Source organism: Danio rerio, chromosome 3 (genome assembly GCF_052040795.2).
Source record: "Danio rerio strain M-AB ecotype USA chromosome 3, GRCz13ab, whole genome shotgun sequence".
Taxonomy (NCBI): domain Eukaryota; kingdom Metazoa; phylum Chordata; class Actinopteri; order Cypriniformes; family Danionidae; genus Danio; species Danio rerio.
Window position 1 is genome coordinate 3,015,001 of NC_141023.1, and position 20,383 is coordinate 3,035,383.

General features: G+C 40.5%; 2 protein-coding genes across 2 annotated transcripts in view; both read left to right on the plus strand.

Moving 5' to 3' along the window:
* The window catches only part of plbd1a (phospholipase B domain containing 1a), a 522,382-nt gene that overhangs the window by 407,001 nt on the left and 94,998 nt on the right, over positions 1–20,383 (plus strand). The window lies entirely within an intron of this gene.
* LOC101886663 (uncharacterized) overlaps positions 1,410–20,383 on the plus strand; it is a 44,535-nt gene continuing 25,561 nt past the window's right edge. The window contains 6 exon segments of the mRNA NM_001442608.1: positions 1,410–1,465; positions 4,536–4,587; positions 4,689–5,093; positions 16,468–16,857; positions 16,927–16,998; positions 19,632–20,024. Coding sequence (NP_001429537.1) covers positions 1,427–1,465; positions 4,536–4,587; positions 4,689–5,093; positions 16,468–16,857; positions 16,927–16,998; positions 19,632–20,024 — 1,351 coding nt within the window. The 5' untranslated portion in view covers positions 1,410–1,426.

Sequence of the window (20,383 nt, forward strand, 5' to 3'; positions counted from 1 at the left end):
CGTCTTTCGCTTGCATCATACTGAGGGGCGTGGCTAAGAATAATTCACCCAATCTTTCAAACTAATGTCATCAGAGGGAAATGGATGGGCTTACCAATGATTATCAAAACAAGTGTTTTTTGTTCAGAGGGTTAACCTGCGTGGATTAATAAACAATGTTTATAAGCCAAATAAAGGTAATTTTTGTACCATGTGCAGGTATAATGTATCCAAAGTCATATTGAAGAGAGAGAAACATAACAAGTTACTTTTTTAAAATCTCCTTACGCTAAAATCGGATCCAAATCCCAGTGATTTAGTCATTCATTTTAACATGTCTCCGTAGTAGCGCATATAAACATGTCCACAGAACAGGATCTGCTATGAAACTGGGATTTAAAAAGATCTGTTCGACTCTGTGATCAGCTGCAGCTCAAGAATCAGTCGTACAAGTTTTTACAAGATGTTAAATGTGGCTTATTTTGTACAGTAGTGTACTGGATTTAGAAGTGTATTAACTTGTATCCTGTCATATTTACCTTAAGTAGACGTGCGAAAACAGTGCAAAATTAAATGCGTGTGCATACTGCGAACTTTGCAACGGCATTTGTGTGCGACAATGAACTGAATTTCTGCTGCATTGCTGTCTCTGTCACCGACTGCTGTTTATCTGACGCAGAACGAGAAACAGTTGTGGGAGTGGTGGGCGGGAACAGAACCAGCTCATTTGCATTTAAAGGCACACGAAAAAACAGCTACAGTATACCTTAACTCCAGAATTACCATATTCAGTGGGGTTTAATAAATTATCTAATGAGCTGAAACTGAATATTGAGTAGGGGGCGGGGTTTATTTCATTTATTAATTTTTCTTTGGCTTAGTCACTTATTTATCAGTGGTCACCACAGCGGAATGAACTGCCAACTATTTTGGCATAGGTTTTATGCAGCGGATGCCCTTCAAGCCACAACCCAGTACTGGGAAACACCCATACAAACTCTAATTTACACACACACTCATACACTATGGCTAATTTAGTTCATCAATTCCCCTATAGTGCATGTGTTTGGTCTGTGGGGGAAACCGGAGGACCCTGGAGGAAACCCACACCAACATGGGGAGAACATGCAAACTCCACACAGAAATCTGACAACAGTAGACAACAGTGCATCTTAAAAAGGGGTAAAATAAGAGCCCTTAAAATGAAATTGACAGAGTGGGTTTGCATCCCTTCTTGAAAATTCAGTGCACATTACTTCCTTTAAACTTTGTACTAACACAGTCATTGTGCAAACTTTCTTTCTTGAACAGTGAATATCTGAAATGGCACTTGGAAATGGACAAACTGGTTTAAGATATTTAAAGATTACTTGCTGTTCCAGTGTCGCTCCACCCAAACATACATAAAGGCTGCTGAGGCAGAGGGTTTCAGTTCAGTTCAGTTCACATGGACACAGGTTTGCTCCACAGCAGCATCAGACCTCAGGTAAAGCCAGTTCTCTCGGGCTCCAGTCCCACTTTATGTTATTGCCTTATATCAGACTTGAAGGCCACTGCTCTTATGATCATTAGCTCCAACTAGTGTTGCATTCGTCAATGAAAACTATGACTAAATACCTTCGTCAACGAACCTTTATCACGTGATGAAAACGAGACGGATGCGATGAAAATGCTGGTCATGTGACGATGACTATAACTAAATTTATAATGCAATATTGTTGATGAATAAAAACCAGACTAGAACTATGCTAACATCTCTTCATTTCGTTGACTATGACAAGACGGATGTAATGTTATTTTGTTTAGTTGAGTTATTATTATGTTGCAGTAAGGTTGCGCAGTGAAATCAATGATTGTATTTCTTTTTCTGCCATTGTTATGGGATGCTGCTTTAATTTATAATTATTTCCTTCAAATGTATGTGTGTGTTCTTTTAATATGTTTGGTTGGTCAAATAAATGCTAATTCAAATCACAGCATCATCTGTCTTGCCTGGGATATATGCGTTATTAAGTTTAAGATAACAATAACATGCTAATTAATTCAATTCATCTTTATTTGTATAGCGCTTTTACAATGTAGATTGTGTCAAAGCCGCTTCACATAGAAGTTCTAGTAGATTGAAATTGAAATATGATCACTTTGTTTGAAATGGGTTTGTCTAAAAGAACATTTTGGTTTTGTCTTTACTGCTATGTACTTATATTGACTGGGTTACATAGAATTGCATTACAAAAAACAACCTAAAATACAATTTTCATTGACTTAAACTAGACTAAAATGTCAGTTTTTGTTGACTAAAAGTAGGATGATTCTAATTAAAATAAGAATAAAATAGACAAAAACCTGACTGGACTGACTTTGACTAAAACTACATGACTAAACCTTTTAAAGCTAAAGCGTCAGCTTCACACAAAGACTAGACTAAAACTAAAACTGAAACAGGCTGCCAGAAAAAAAGAGTAGCTCCAAACAAGGTTAGTTTAGTAAACAAAAACTAAAACTAAACCTACTGGTATATATATATATATATATATATATATATATATATATATATATATATATATATATATATATATTTATATATATATATATATATTTATATATATATATATATATATATATATATATATATATATATATATATATATATATATATTAGTGCTGTCAATCGATTTAAAAAAATTAACTAATTAATCGCACCTTTTTAAAAAAATTAATCTCGATTAATCACATTTAAAATACTAAAAATTGTAATTTTGGCTATTTAAATGTAAAATTTATGTAAACGCAAGACAAAAAACATTTAAATTCAAAATATAACTGTTTAATAGAATTTTTGTTTAACTTGTAACACAGATTTCTTCATGTAAACAACAAACCCACAATAAACCATCAAGATCCTGGCTTGACAGCCATATTTATTACAGAAATTAAAACACAGGCATGTTAATGACATTTACATTTCAAAACAATCAATGCCAATAAAGAAAACATTGATTTCCATGTTGGATTCTAAGTGGACTGCAAAAAAATGCCAAAATACAGGAATTGCAGATATGGAAAATAAAAAATTATAATAATAAACTATTGAATACCAACTGTTGCACTCATTGTAAAGTTTTATAGCTGTGAGTTGAGAACATTAGTTATAGAGTAGAAACAATTTAGCTTAATCCTCCTTTACATTCATCCAGTTGCTAAGACTAGGAGTATCCCGCGAGTGCACAGACTCCCAAATGCCCGCAAATGAATGATAATTTCTTATAAACCGGTCGTTAAATACATTGCACACCCCTCTCGCCCCTACTCAGATACGTCGCTCACTCCACCCCTGACACAGACACACACACACAACACGCTGCAGACGTTTTGGCCCCAACGGCCTTCCATACTGGAGTGACTCTGCTCAGATTCAACACGCATGATCACGTTCATCAAATTTGCTTAAACTAAGCGTCCTAAAGTATTACTGTATTTCACAAGGATTCTGACACAACAACGCGAAGCATACGCTTTCATTGCGTTTAATGAGGAAACACGCTAAACTTGGAGGGCTCATGCTGAAAGGCAGAGTAATGCCCTGTCTTTGACAGCTCGCGACTTCACCAGACGTTCTGAGTACATTTACATAAAACACCAATACTCCGATTTTAATATGATTAAGATAATACTCTTATTAAAAGTCTACAGTGTAGCCTAAGCAGTGACTTTATTACCTTAAAGGAACACCGAGTCACGAAATGCGGAGGATTTTCTTTCTGTTCGCCATGCGGTATCAACTAACAACAGAAGTCGAAAGTTAAAAATGAAACACCCGAAATTGCATGAAACTCTGGAGAGCCTGGTGATGCGACTGTTTTATACTGAAACTTGCCTTCAAAAAGTGCTTCCTTGGTCTTATCCACATTTACTGCATGTTAAACACACGTCCACCACAACAGGAAGTAAAAAAAAACCTGCAACTGCGTTAATTGCCTTAACTTTTTTAACGCGTTAATTATTTAAAATTAATCGCATGCGTTAACGCGTTAATTTTGACAGCGGTAATATATATATATATATATATATATATATATATATATATATATATATATATATATATATATATATATATATATAACCCCCATAGCAGATCTAAACAAAGGTGGAGCTGGGGTGGAGGAGGGTCTTCAAAATAGCACTGCAGTTTAACAGCGTAAAATGACATGGAGCATTTAAACTGATAAGGAGCAAGCTCATTGGCCGTTGAGGTGAAGGCAACCAATCTCCTGTGCCATGAAAATAATATTGCAGAAGCAGATTAGTTGACCTATCAGTCGGCACTCACATAGATTTTAATAACTGGCTAATTGATAAATCTCATTGATACCCAAAAAGATAAATCATACACCTCACTACTGAAGTCATTTCAATTGTATTTGCATCACGATAGGGGGAAAAAGGACAACCTAAACTTCCAACCTTAAATTTAAAGAATTAAAAGTTAACAACGTGCAAACGTGCCCCACAAACAAACAAATAACAAAGACCCCGTCTATTTACACTGTCTGCAGGTCACAATGAGGTTTCTGATCCTGCTGTGTGTGTCACTGCTTGCGATCAGTGGTGAGTGATTTATAATCCATTTACCAAGTGCATCAGAATCAATAATACATCATCAATATAACCACACAAATATCTCTGTTTGTTTGCCTTTATATTGTCAGAAGCTGCACCAACCAGCATTGATCCATGCTACAATTACACCATTCTTGATGATTACTGGAGAGACATACGACAAAGCCAATATCAGTCCTATGGACATAATGACAGTCTAGTTGAATGGAGCGGCTGGTATCGGCTGTATCTGAATGGACAAAGTGCGCAGATGTCTGAGTGGTGTGTGAGTTATATTGGTTGTGGCGGTGACGTCGGATTGAATCTCAACGGTTCTCATCCAAGCCTTGTGGATGGAGTGGTGACGCGGGAGGTTTTTGGAAGTTATATGAACTCTTACCAGTGCAGAGGCTACAGGTCTGCATCCATCCAGGTCAAAGCCTGTCCTGGAGATTATTACGTCTACAAGCTTGTCAAGCCAGATCTGTCGATTTACAAGCCGTCATACTGTGCAGGTAATCTATTAAGTGCAATAAAACAGTTTTTGACCACTGTGATGTACATACCTTGGGCTATAAATCATCAAAAATAGAACCAACATTACACAAAAACATCGAATGCATACAGCAGAAACAAAGATAAGGACAATAAGATCAATTTCATCACAATTTAAACTTTTTCTAAGAGATGTAGTTTGAGTTTGAACCTTTGAACAAGGATTCATTATGCTGTATTCACACCAGATGCGGAACGCATGGATAGATCGTACTATTCGCACATAAATAGCCGCGTGAACATTTGAGTTTACTCGCTTCATTCGCGCATCAAATTCACTTCAGAACAGACGCGGATTCGCGTGATGGGCAGGGCTTCTGTCTGCCCGGTGACTCTAGCTTCATTGCTTAATGGCTAACATGGATTTTATGAAGAAAATAACAGTGTTTATGTGCTTTATGAAGGCTGAAAAACAGCGTCGATACGTTTGGGGTCGTGTCTGAGTCCACTACATGCTTTCAGAGGTGCAGCAGCTGTGTGAGCACATAAACTCCTCCAGAAACTGAACCTGGATGACGGAGGTTTTCAGCGGTGCTTCTGGCTGAGCCCAGCCCAGTTTGACGAATTTCTTGTCGTTGTCAGCTGGGGGATTTCCCCTGGAACACCCACAACAGGCAATACGTCACAATCACGTCTTCACAAAAGCAAGCTCCTGATTGGTTAACGCGGCGCGAATGTCCGCTGAAGTTCAGACTTTTGAACTCAAGCAATTTGCGCGAAACGCATGTCAAACGCACAAAACGCTAAATTCGCACCGCGCCATTTGCGCGTATCATGCTGCAGGATGTCTATTCGCACGTTTGCATTGACTTAACATGTAAATCACTCGCGCTCGATCGGGGTCGTGTCATTTTTTTTTTACATTACATATAGCAGTGGACAATTAGGAGAACGATCATGATGCTTAGTTCATGTTATCTCCTGGCTGACCTGAAAATTGACAAATTTGTAATTCGTTCTTCACAAAAAAGTCTCACTGATTCACTTTCAGCAGTTAATAGTAATGACCCAAACATACTGGACCCAGGTGAGGAAGCTCTAAACATTTTGGGGCACAGCGCTAGCATTACTGGAAACATGAAATACCATAAAAAGTTGCCTGAACTATGGTTTTATTCTATTTTCTCGAAGCAGAGTCCCTCACCCAGGCAAAGTGCATTATCTGTGCCAAAGTTCTTGCTAACGAATGCGTGAGGCTGTTTAAATTAATAAGACATTTGCAGATGACTCATCCCCAATACCACAAGGTGTACCCAAAACAAATGGTCTACTGATGTTTAGCATTTATAATTTACATTAGGCTATTATTTGCGCATAAACATATAGATGAAGTTTATTTATAAACTAATTTCGAGAGGATCATGTGATTATGATTGAACACGGCTGGTTTTGCATTAGCATGCATGATCCACCAATCAGGCCAGTCCTTACCCACTATAAAGAGCCAGGGTTTTTCACTACAGTCATCTTCCATTTGAAGAATCCCCCCTACCTCTTCACCTTTCCCTCCATAGGGCGGCACGGTGGCCCAGTGGTTAGCACTGTTGCCTCACAGCTGAGACATAACTGGTTCTAGTCCTTTAACAGGCTGGTGGTCGTTTCTGTATGTAGTTTGCATGTTCTTCCCGTGCTCGGATTGGTTTTCTCCGGGTCCTCCGGTTTCCTCCCACATTCCAAAAACATGCACGACAAGTGAATCGATCGATCTAAATTTAGCACTACAGTCAAACTCTGACCCTGCAGCATATCTATTTACAGCATTTTAGTCATCAGCTTTTATCAAGGGAGGAGTTGTCGAGATCTACCTGAGCTCAAGGCTCCCCTCCCGCCCTGCAAACGGGAGGGAGCCCAGGGCTCAAGGACCTTTTGAGCTCAGGGCTCTCTCCCGGGACAGCATGCCAAACTTACTTATAATCAATCATCAGCTAAGTGTGAACTCTTGAAATATAGTAATAAATATACCGTTTGTTTGAAAACAACTTTTTTTTGTCATATCTCCTGCAAACTTATACGAGCGATAATATCATTAAATGTTGAAAAAATTGGTTGTTTTTGCGTTATTTTGAGCAAATTTGTTCTTCCGGTTTGAAACAAATTTTTTAAGCTGCATCACGCCGATTAGACCCTTGTCTGTATTCCAGCATGTAGACTAGCTGACTGAACCTGGGAGTACATCGTGCTGCAATAATTCATGAGAAAGACTTAGCTCAAACCAATCAGCGCACTCTATTGTTTATGCGCTTCAACTTCATTAATATGCATAATAGCTTCGAAGGCTGCTTATACCTGTTACGGTGTTTAGGCGGCAGAGAGACACCACGTTGACAAAGCAAGTGGAAGAAGAAGAGTTGTTTTTTAGTTATGGGTCTTCAGTGTTGCGTTTATTAATGTGCTGCAACAAAGGTTTTATTTTCATTTTCCTACTATGAGAGCACAGCTGGACTCACATGTGGACTACAGCGCACATGACAGAAATACATTTGTACGAATCATGTTTTACAGTGTTTATGTAAACACTGCAATCAAACTACTACCATTTTGTAGAAATTTCGCCGCATTTTGTGACAGAATAGTCTTTACACACACGGCTTTTTGACGCTACCTACCAAGTGCATCAAAGTTACAGAGAAATGCGAATGTTTTTTTTTCTCCCATATGCCGTGCGGTATCACACATTCTATTATAATTACACTCTTCCAGCAGTTCCTAGTATGCAATATCTTGTTGTCACGGGGGGCATGCGCGAAATGTTCCTGAATGAAAGTGAAAGAGCCAAACTGCAGTTAAAGTCCACCATTTAATAATTTGGCAAATAATTCTATTACTGATGTTCATGTAAACACAGTCACTGTCTTTCTCCTCTGCGTCTGTGTGATTGTTTTGTTTCTGTGAAAATCAGCGCATGCCCAAAGGAAACTTCCAATTTAATACAAAACCTTTCTTCTGTCCCTTCTCTGATCAGCCCACCTAAACAGAGCTGGACACGCCCACTTTCCTGACTTTTTCCAAACTAGAGGTGTGAAAACACCCTGCTGAAACAGGGGGGTTTCATGTCCCTTTAAACATCTGCCAGATATTTTTAACAGTAATAAGATTAGAAAGATAAGGCAGTGCCTGACCATTCAATACCTTAAAAGCAAAGTTAACTTTTAAACTCTGATCTAAAACATATCACCAAGAGGTTAAGGAAGCACACTATGGATGTAATGTGTTCAAATTTACGGGTGCCAGTAAGAAGCCTAGCAGCTGCATTTTGGACCACTTGTAGGTGATTTATATAGGATTGGCCAATACCTATATAATTGGAGTTACAATAGCCTAAGAGTGATGATATAAATCGGCACAAGTTAAAAAGCCTTTCACTTTGGCTAATAATCTCAACTGAAAAAATAACAAGATTAGACTACTGCACTGACCTGTTTGTCAAACAGAAGGGCAGAATCAAGGATGAAACCTAGATTTCTTACAGATAAATTAATGTTATCAGACAGATTGTCCAGCACTAGTGGTACGCGGGCTTACTTCAAGTGGTACACGGAGCAATCACAGAGTAATGAATTTGATTCGTACAATAACACCAATGTGATCAGCATTGGCTGTTCTCTAAAGCCTACGATTAAGGCGCTGTGCGTAAAATGTTTACTTTAGTGCATCGCGTCATCAGCTGCTAAAAATCAATTTAATTGGCGCAGAACTAGAGAAAGAGGTGCGTGGTGCTTGCAGAGCAGATACTTGCTAAAGCAGTGGTTTCAAACCCTCGGGCCACAGACCAGCACCAGTCTATAGATCAATTGGTATCGGGTCCCACAAAAAATCATTAATTGTTTCCGTTTTATTTATAATTTAAATCTGAACGTTTGTGTTTTTTAAAAAATCTTTTATTTTCAAAAATGACCGCATTCTCTTGTTACATCTTGGTCACTTGAGTGCCAAAATTCAACCCACAGGCTAGCAAAATCAGTACTGCAGCACAACGCAGTACTGTATATTCCAGGTGTCCGTAGTCGAAAACACCCTAACTTTTCAGAATGCTGCACTGCGAGTCACATGACAAGAACCAACTGATCAGCTTCATATTTTGTATGGAATATAATTTCATTGAATGAGTATGACTCTGCCTACTTTTCGAACTGAGCAGTGCTGTAGCTGCTTAAATTGGCCAACTACGCTACTCTATTTCAATACCGATGATTCTGGTGGTACTTGGAGAGACAATTTTTTTCTGAGCTGGTACTTGGTGAAATTATGAGTTCACAGTTAAAAAGTGTTTCAAGAGTTCACACTTAGATATTGCTTGACAGCTGTAAGCAGGTTTGGCATGCTGTCCCGGGAGAGAACCCTGAGCTCGGAGATAGTTGAGCCCAGGGCTCCCGCCAGGTCCATAGAGCATGTGAGGGGAGTACGAGATCAGGTGGTTCTCGAGAGCTCCCCTTTTTGTAAAGGAGAAAAGGAGGAGAAAGGGGTGGATGGGGGGTTTCTTCGGAAACGAAGATAAGGGAGTAATATCTAGCTAGGCTACTTATAGTGGGTTAGGATAGATCTGATTGGCTAACTAATGAGTGTAGATAGGTGGCCAGCTGCTGTCAATTATATCACGTGCTCCTCTCGAAATTAGTTTAAAAACTTCACTTCAAGAGTTCACTCTTAGATATTGCTTGACAGCTGTAAGCAGGTTTGGCATGCTGTCCCGGGAGAGAACCCTGAGCTCGGAGATAGTTGAGCCCAGGGCTCCCGCCAGGTCCATAGAGCATGTGAGGGGAGTACGAGATCAGGTGGTTCTCGAGAGCTCCCCAAATGCATGAAGCTCGGGACAGCAGCCGTGTATTCGAAGAAACTCCCCAAAAGGCTTGAAATGCTATATCCGGCTGCTGGATATAGTTATTTGAAAAAGAAAAGGTAAAGAGGGCTCCTTTGGAGCAAAGGGTGAAACAGGTTCCTGCGGGAACCCGAGCAGAGTTGGCTTGGGCTGTGAATACTCCTGCTTGAGTAGAGACTCGGGGAGACCCCTGCGGGGGTCAGAGCCATGGGGTGGGCGGGAATCCTGCTGGAGTCATATAAGGGAAGGGGAAGGAAGGACTCCGGCTGGAGAGGGGGGTGAAGGGGGGCAGGGGGGGGCGGGGACTCCGAAGGAGTAATTTGCTCGAGGAACACTCCTTGCGGAGATAGAGCTGGGAGGTGGCAGCACTATATATAATTATATATTTATATGAAACATATAGATATATAAATATATAATGGGGTAATCTAGGGCCTTGGGGGGGCGTTTTTACTGACTCTTGCGAGAGTCGAAGCTCTTGGCTCTCCTGCGGGAGAGAGAGCTGTAAGTGCCATCTCCAGCTGGAGTCGGGAAAAGGAATGGTCGGTGAAGCCCCAGCTGGAGGGTGAAATGGCAGTTGGGCGATGACCCCTGCGGGGGTCCGGTGCTCGGGATTAACTCTGCGGGAGTTAGAGCTTGAGGGTGACAGCACTATATATATAAATATATATTTATATGCGTGGGTGCATATATATATATATATATATATATATACATATATATAAATAAATTTAAAAATAAAAGATAAGTGTGAGAAATAAACAAAAATAAACAAATAAAAGCTAGGGCCGGGGAGGGTCGGTGACATGACTCGTGTCACAGCTCGGGGTTGGGTGAGCTATTTAGCTGGCTCCAGTAAGAGTCGGGAAAGATGAGGGGGAGGTGAAGACTCTTACTGGAGGGTGACGGGCGGTATAGGTGCTCTGGGGGTGTTCCTGCGGGAACAGAGCGTGAGGGTGACAGCACTATATATAAATTCATATTTATATGCGTGGGTGCGTATAGATATAAATTTATATAAATAAAATCAAACAGAGAGAAAAAATAAATGGTGCTATACTATATGTCATTATGGAATGACATATAATATAAAAAGCTGAGGCCAGGGCAGTGAGATGATTCCTGCGGGAATCGAAGCTCGGGGTAACGCCCCTGCGGGGGCCAGAGCCATGGGGGGGGGCGGGGTCCTACAGAAGTTGGAAAAGTTGGGGGGCAGTGAAAACTTCTGTGGCAGCGGCCGGGGGGGGGGGGGGGGGGGGATGGGCAGGGTTGACAAGGGGGCCTGGGCAGGGAGAGAACTCCTACTGGAGTTAGGTGAGTGAAAAAGGGGGAGAAGGCTGAGTGCAAATCAGCTGGAAGGAAGAAAGGAAGTTAGATGGCTGGGTCATGCCCGCGCCCTTGGGAGACTGGGTAGTTCCTCTGCCCTCGGGAAGCTGGTATGGTTGGGTCGTCTTCTCTCCCTGGACTAGGCCCATGTCCTTGGCCGCTGGGATTACTGCGTCTGCTGGTGAGGGTCCTCTGAGCTTCCCTGAGATGGCTGTGGCTGAGTCAGATATAAGATTTGAAGGCGTCGGGAGACTACCTTCCTAGTGTTTGTATGTGTTGTTACGATAGTCCTTGTGTACTGCTGTGGTGGTGGCTCCAATTCTGAATGAATGACTGGATTATGAATCTGGTGGGAAGCCTGAATAGTCCTATGACTTAAGGTGTTTTGAAACCAAAAATGGTATTGAACGGAATGTGTGGATGTGTTGAGCAGTGAGAAACTGATGAAGTGTTCTGGGGTGACTTAAAATGTATAAATGAATGCTGACGCAAATTGTGTATGCTGTGGTTATGGGATTATCATCTTAAAAGGAGAGATGGAGTCAGCTGCGGCTCTGCTTCTGATACTAGTTTCTGAAAATAAAGCAAAAAGAGAGTCAGCGATTTCCTATGCAACTAGGAACATGTACAACAGTAATTTTTTTTTTTTTTTCCCAGAATGTATTGACTATATTGCCCGTTAGAAGCGCATTGGCGGCCCCGATAATATACCCCACGAAGGGGGCAGTATCTGTGTAAAAAGGATAAACTGAGGATGAAATTGAATAGCTAATAAATGAATGGCTTCTATTCTAGCGCTTAAGGAAGGAAGCATAAGCAGGTCGCATGCTTTAAGCGCCACCTGATGGTTACAAACCTTTATGAATTCTTTCTGTTAAACCAGGAGTCACCAAACATGGTACCGGTGGGCACCAGGTAGCCCACGAGGCTCTCGTGTGTTGCTCACAGGCCTGTTCTAAAATAGCTCACCATAACGCCGCTTACAAGTAAGCTTTCTCTAATATAGAAGTAATCATTTAAAAATGTAAATATTTGCAAAGATAAATTAAATAGTGTTGCACATTGATATATTAATTACAGGGTATTTCCTACCCTGTTAAATCATTGTTGGTAACTTTAAGAGAACGCTAAAGACAACATTTTGCAGAAAGCTGAAAACCTGTAACCATTGACTTTCACAGGAAGGAAATAAATACTAAGGAAGTCAATGCGGCTGTCCATAGTGCCCAGCCACAATTCATGACACTTCGTATTCTGCCGCCCCGCGGAGCGCTATTTGTATAATTGATAAGTTTATTTGATAAAGTATGAATGAGTGTGTCTGGTGTGCATTAATCTACTATTCTCTGTCGTAAGCTCGCCGCGTCACCGCGCCGTCGGCGCCTCTGGTGCGCGACGCCCTTCAGGCAGAGTTTGTTACGGCCAAGATCGGATTTAGATCATTTCTCTTCTATACCGGTGAGTGAGCTTCTAAGTTGGTGAGTGACGAAAAGGCGTCCCTACGGGATAATGCGCATGTGTGTTTGATGTTCTAAGATGGAGAGCAGTTTATGCTTAGCGTGATATTTTTCTTCCAGAATATAAAAGGGGACTGATTGTCGATTTATTCAAGTAGCTTATTAATGCTTGAAATTCTATCACTCCAAATTGATGCTTAAGAATTCTATAGAAGTGCTTAAGCCGGAGGTTCTTCCGCAATGAGAATGCAAATATTAGAAAACCGGTCACTAGTTTAGCTGGGGGATATTAGGGAGAGAGAACGGGGAACTTGTAGGTGAATTACGTGCAAACGCCGTAGTTATTGACGAAATCCAGCGGATCGTTTTTAAGCATAAATGTGTGGGCTACTTCTGCATCCGAATGTTAAACGGACTACGAAATATAATTGTGACCTCCGATTGCCAGAAATCGGGTGGCAGGTGTAATGTTGATTGCAACCGAGCGCTGCAGCCGTCTAGATTAGAGAGATTGCTTGGTTTATAACGTGATAATTTAAGCATATTCATCAGGCAGAATCATGCTGTTAAAGCTGAAAAAGGCAGAATTATGAGGAGATGAAAGAGCCGTTATTAGACGTTTTTGGAAACGTTCTAATGCCCATTTCAGTAGGACTGGTATGGATGTGCTTAACAGGGAATTGCTCTGTGATTTCTGGTTTAGCGTTGGTGGACGGCTAGTGAGGTTATGGGAAGGGAGCGCCGAGATCGGCTGTGCTTCAGTAGACGAAACCTGGAATGAGAAATTCAGAAAATTAGGTCAGTTACAAACGTAATTCAGTAAAAGCATAAACATGTTGACAAAAGTCGACAAGCAATTTCTGTTTTCACTAGGCTTAGCACTTGGCTGACTGCGTATGCACCGCTGCAGTAGCTGCGATCTTGTATAAATGAGAGGGGGAAAAGCAATGATACGCAAGGTAGAGGGGCGGGGTGCGTAGTCCGTAGGTGGTAAGGATCGCTGAAAGAGGAGGACTGGAGTGTGTACTGGATTCGGGAGCTGCAGGCTGGAAGAGGTGAGGTGGGATTCCCAAGAGTTTTTAGAATTATGATTGCTGCAATATGTCCAAATCCAATATTGCTTTTTAATCCTTTCCTTGATTCTCCGGGGAGGCGGAGAGATTCCGGGTTTAATGTCTGTTTAGGATAGGGGGTGTGGCAGGAGCGTGTTATGTCCTGGGGGTGGCGGTGAAGACGTGGATTCGCAAGTTTTTTGGGTTTAATGCAGCGGCTTTGAATTGTGGTCCCGGCGTCAAGGAGTTTGGAGGAGTTCAGTGACAGTCGATGTTGGATATGAGAGACGCATGATGATGCTGGAGAAGGTACGTAGCGGAACTGGGGATTGCATTGTGATCTGGCTGAAGTGGATAGGCCTACGGCCTCTTGTTGGAGCCTCGGTCTCGAGCTGACTTTCATGCTGGGCTGGTTGTTGTTAAGACGGGGCTGGTGTTTCATGGAGCGCGGGGCTTTCTTTCTTGTATGTAGCTGCGCTGATGCTGTTGTGATCTCCGCCGCCGTCGCTGTTGTTGTTGTTTTTGTCATTTTTTTGTAGTTGCTGACGATGGTAATGAAGGTGGTGTGGAATTGTAGTTGAAGGATAGTAGGAGATGTGGAGGATCCGTTTTGTCCGTGAGTAATTTTGGAGGAGCTAGAGCGGACCTGTCGTTTGTTTCTTCGGAAACGAAGATAAGGGAGTAATATCTAGCTAGGCTACTTATAGTGGGTTAGGATAGATCTGATTGGCTAACTAATGAGTGTAGATAGGTGGCCAGCTGCTGTCAATTATATCACGTGCTCCTCTCGAAATTAGTTGAAAAACTTCACTTATAACTGGTTTTTAGACAACAAACTTTCTTTACACATGGGTAAAACAGAGGCTATTTTATTTGCTTCAAGAGTGAAATTAAAAAAAGATGATAATTTTGTAGTGAAGATTAATGATTGGAAAATTCAGTCAAAAAATGTGGTAAATTATTTGGGTTGTTTAATAGATAATAAATTATCAGGAGATGCTATGGCGAAAAAAGTTTTTACGAAGATTTGTGGAAAAATTAGGTTTTTAGCAAGGCAGTCTGATCTGTTAGATGTTCATTCTTTACAATTGTTGGCAGGAGCTTTAATTTAACCCCATTTTGATTATGCTACGTCATTTTGGTACAGTAGCTGCTCACAGAATTTGAAGGAGAAATTGCAAAAGGCACAAAATAAATCTTTTAATAAATCTTTTTATCTTTTAATAAATTAGGTATGTTAACTGTTAGTAAAAGAGTGTGTTTTTTTTTTAAACTGGTAATGGTACGTAAAATGTTTAATAATGTGGTTCCTAGTTATTTGATGAACTATTTTCAAATGGTGAGGCAACAGCATTCATACAGTACTAGGAGTTGGGATTTTAATATTTGTTTAAGTTTAGTGGTGAAAAATGTTTTTATATACAAGTGCAATCATGTGGAACACACTACCAAAATCAATCAAGGAAACAAAAGATTTTAGGTTGTTCAAAAAAGCTATTAAAAGATGGTTGTTTGATGAGGATAATTAGTTTTCATGGTGGACGAGGATGTTTTAATTTATATGTTACTTGAGTGTGAATAGGGTTGCGGCTGGAAGGCCATTGGCTGTGTGGAACATGTGCTGGATAATTTGACTGTTCGTACCGCTGTGGCGACTGTTTGTTTTATTCTTCATTAGTATTTTGAAGCCATACATTGTTTTTATTTAACAGAGGACCACAATGTAAATAAGCCCAGGGCTTTATTGTGTTTTTATCCTCGACAGCTTTTTTTTAATAAAGTGTATGAAATACTTTTTGTAGAGTTTGTCTAAAATCTGTCAAATAAAATTCAATTCAATTCAAAATAGTTTAAGAACCACTGCCTTAGTCGTCTTCTTATATAGTTAAAAAAATTCTTTGACCTTAAATTCTCCAAGCCTTAACCTCTAGATCAGGGGTGTCCAAACTCTTTCCTGGAGAGTTTATCTCCAACCTTAATCAAACACACCCAAACCAGATAATCAAGCTCTTACTAGATATACTAGACCAGGGGTCACCAATCTCAGTCCTGGAGGGTCGGTGTCCCTGCATGGTTTAGCTCCAATTTCCCTCAACACAACTGCCTGGATGTTTCAAGTATACCTAGTGAGACCTTAGCTTCTTCAGGTAGATCTACAGGACATCGGCCCTCCAGGACCTAGTTTGGTGACCACTGTACTATACACTTACAGGCAGGTGTGTTGAAGCAAGTTGGAGCTAAATTTAGCAGGACACCAGGCCTCCAGGACCGAGTTTGGACACCCCTGCTCTAGATAAATACAGTCCGCCACTATCATTTTGCTTGAGAGGCACATAGATTTGCGTGTCATCAGCATAAAAGTGATAAGATAATCCATACTTCCTAAGTATTGAGCCCAGAGGAAGCATGTACAGACAGAACATAATATAGGCAGGAATAAACCACTGGGGAACCCCACAAGTTAAACGCATCAGATTTGAACCACTCAAGTACTGCACCTTTTAAGCCAGCATTGTGAATGACAGTTTATGTAGGGTAGAGTTGTGTATTAAACTTATATACACTACTTAGGCTAGCATGAATTAGTTCACATCACTAATCACTAAAATGTTTAATTAGTCTTAGCGATGCCCAGAGTAGATCATTTTTTTCTGAAATCTAAATGTAATCAACTCATTGACAGTTGCTTTCCAGAACATCAGCAGTGACCCCTGCGACAGCTATGAGTCTTTGGATCGTCCCTGGAGAGCCAACAATGAAAGTGGAGAATATATTTGTGATGAGTCTTTCTCCTGGGGCGGATGGTACCGGCTTTTCTACAATGGAATGGACATCCGAATGCCAGAAACCTGTGTTAGTGAGTTCATGTGTAATGCATTTCTGAGTCTGTCTCTCAGTGGTGCTCACCCTCAGATTGAGGATGGAGTGGTGATCAGGGAGGTCCAAACAGGAGCCTCTATGAGGGGCAGCTGTCAATACAAATCCAAACCCATAAGAGTGAAAGCATGTCCTGGAAATTACTACGTTTATGAACTGGTGAATCCAAATTTCTGGTGTTCGGGATACTGCACAGGTACCATGATTATCTCCACTTATAAATGTAGCTTATGTCAGTGATTTCAGATTTATTTTCTTTATACAGATATTAGCACCATTTCACAATCTGTGCCCACCATAAGTCCAAATATAACCACTGGATCCAACATTACCATAAGTAAGTAAGTTGATTCAACATACAGTAGATTTTATCCCCAATGTAGTCAAGGGGCATGATTGTTTCCACTTATAATTGTCACAGCCTTATTCAAAAACCAATTTAATTCAGAAATCTACAAACAATATCCCATAATGTCAAGGTGAAAGAATTTAGTTTGAAATCGTTGCAAATCAAGTTTGTTTATTTATTTATAGAGCGCATTTAAAAACAAGACTGACCAAAGTGCTGTACATAAGACAAAGTAAAAGAAAAGACAGATTATAAAAACATACGTCAGAAAAAAGTAAAAATGTAGCAGTAAAAAAGGACTATAAAAATAATACTAAAAGACAAGCTAAAAAGGTAAGTTTTTAGGAGTGATTTAAAAATTTATAATGAGGGAGCCATTCTAATCACAAGGGGCAAGGTGTCCCATAAACGAGAACCCGCCACAGAGAAAGCTCTGTCCCCTCTACGTTTCAGTCTGGACTGAAGAACTACAAGAAGATTTTGATCACCTGATCTAAGAGTTGTCAGGGGAGTGTAAAAATGCGTCAGCTCTCGCAGATAGGTTGAGGCTAGATTATGAAGAGATTTACACAACCCAGGCTCATTCTGAAAATGTAGTCCCATGGACGTTTCTGGAGACTGCAAAATACGTCCCAGGAGGTTCGTAGTTTTGCAGTTTTTTGCAAATCCACGAGCGGACGCTGTGTGCGCTTTTTCAAATCTCAAATGTCTCAAACGAGTGCCGTTTTTACCCGCGCTGTTCCTGCGTAAACCCACCAGAGGCCGCTGTCGACCAACCGTCCATCTGACTGAATGATTGACTGGGCGACCGGCCAATCGTCTGACCCACCCTCCTCCTTCCCTAAACCCAACCAATTTTACCGATTGACCCGCCCGCCCACTTACTTCCCTAAACCCAACTGACTATTAACAAAAGCCATAAAGAAAAAGAAAAGCCCTCATCTGATTTTTACCACATTTTCAGATTTTACCATATTCTCACCCTGTTATGAACTCATCCACTTTATTTTTTGGATTCTGTTTTTGTCTTGCCTGATTTCTGGAAACGTTCTTCCCTGGACTCGGTCATCATCGTGGTCAACTCCTCTCTGTGCCTCAAGTCCACCGACGTACTTGTCAAGCTAACTGGACAAACTGGTTGCAGCAGGAAAGCCCTCCACACGGAAGTAAGCGGTCACCCGGTAAGCGTGAAAAGGAACAACATCATCCCGCTCGTAGCGTTCGCTTAAAAAATGAAATGCAGCCATACGTACCTCCGGCTATATAATTCGCGGTCTCCAAAAATGTCCACGGGACTATGTTTTCAGAATGAGCCTGTGATGAATTTATATACCAGAAAAAGTACTTTCAAACCAATTCTGAACTTGAGGGGCAGCCAATGGAGGCCCCTTAGAAAAGGTGTAATGTGGTTATACTTTCTGCTGTTACAGATAAATCTTGCCACAGCATTTTGGACCAACTGAAGGCGATAAATTTGAGATCTTGAGATGCCACAGTAAAGTGCATTACAGTAGTCTAAACGTAATGAAAGCATGGACAGCCATATATTATACAGTTCAACTAGAACTGAACTGTTTGGCCATAATGGTCATGAGTTTTTGCTGACATTTTAAGATTATAAGGCTAAACGGCATGAAATGCCATCAGTCTACAGAGATGCGTCCCTACAGTATTACAGTCTACAGCATTCCTCTGTTGCAATCGGAATATCACAATAATTAACCCCAAGAAAAGCAGAGCAATCACTACCAGACTGCTGTTGTGTTTGCAATAAGGACAAACACTAAACACATGCAGGCATTTCTTCTTTCTTTCTGCCAACACAACACACATTCCTGATATGCGAGTTCCATCTCACACTCAATACACTACATATTAATTATATGGTATAAATACAGCACTACAACATACAAAAGTGAGAGATCAACTAAAAATGTCACCTGTTTTATATTGACTTGATCAGCTGTAGTTAGAAATGATGCTGTTTAATCTTCTAAGGGCTTATTATGCAGTCTCTGTTGCCATCTTGAGGATGGGCAACGTTTTTTGGTCTGCTCTACTAATGACTAATGGCCGCAGATGTGCTGTCAGAAATTATAAATATTTTAAAATAGGTATTATCCTTATAAATAAACTGCAGAATTGTAATCTAAACAACTACATTCTTGACTAAAAAAGCCTCAAAAGTACATTATGTAAGTAGGGTGTCCTCAGCTTGTCGCTGTATGTGGCTGGAGTAATACACAAGGGATAATCGTGAAGAGGCTGGACGAGTGCTGTTATTGGTAGAATATTGCATAGCCATCAGCCAGTCAGATTCAAGAACCAGACAAAGTGTTGTGCATTTATTTATTTTTTTAACTGGCCATGAGGCTAAAAAATTCAAAAGTTTTGAGTTAAGGCTGGGAATGTTTGTACTTTTTTTCATTTTTAATTTGCAAAGATTTCAAATAAACTTTTTGACATGTTCTTTATGGGGTATTGTTTTGAAGAAAATACTGAATTTAATCCATTTAGTAAAAAAGGCTGTATTAATGTAATGTGGAAAAATTGAAGCATTGTTCATACTTTCTGGATGTGTTGCAATTTGTTAATTTTTAATAGAAATGTGGTCTCATCAGATAACGACCCGTGCATTAACTACAACATCCTCAGCGATGACTGGAGAAGCACAATCAATTACTGGTATCAAGGAGATTACATAGCTGAGCACGATGACACTCTTGTTAGCTGGGATGGCTGGTATCGACTCTACCTTAAAGGGTTGAGTGCTCAGATGCCTGAATGGTGTGCATCTTACATGGCGTGTGGAGGCTTTAGTGCTCTCTGGCTTGGCGGATCTCATCCTCAGCTAGAAGATGGAGTGGTCACACGTGACATTTATGGCTCTTACTATGATGAGGGAAGTTACTACAGATCTGACCCAATACAAGTCAAAGCTTGTCCTGGAGAGTATTATGTCTACAAACTGACCAGGCCAGCTCTTTCAATCCCAGCTCCAACGTATTGTGCAGGTACATTGATTTTTCTTAAGATTTTACATGCTTACTGTGAATTGTATTGGCTATATGGAAGGGGACTTTTAATCTAAGCAAAGGACGCTCGGGTGCTTTTGGTGTATTATAAACTCAATACATTTTAGATTTCCTTGTTTAAAACCAATCATCTACAGTACCTGATTAAGACAGAATAGCATGGGTCTCACAACACCAGGGCTCATTGTGGATATGTACCCAGGTTACATTTCCAGTAACCACAAATATGCACCCAGGGCTGTCTGCTTGCAGTTTTTTTTCCCGCAAATCCATCAGAGGCACCTGTGTACATTTCTAACAATCTCAAATATGTCACCGGGGCACCTTTTCTCTCTTGT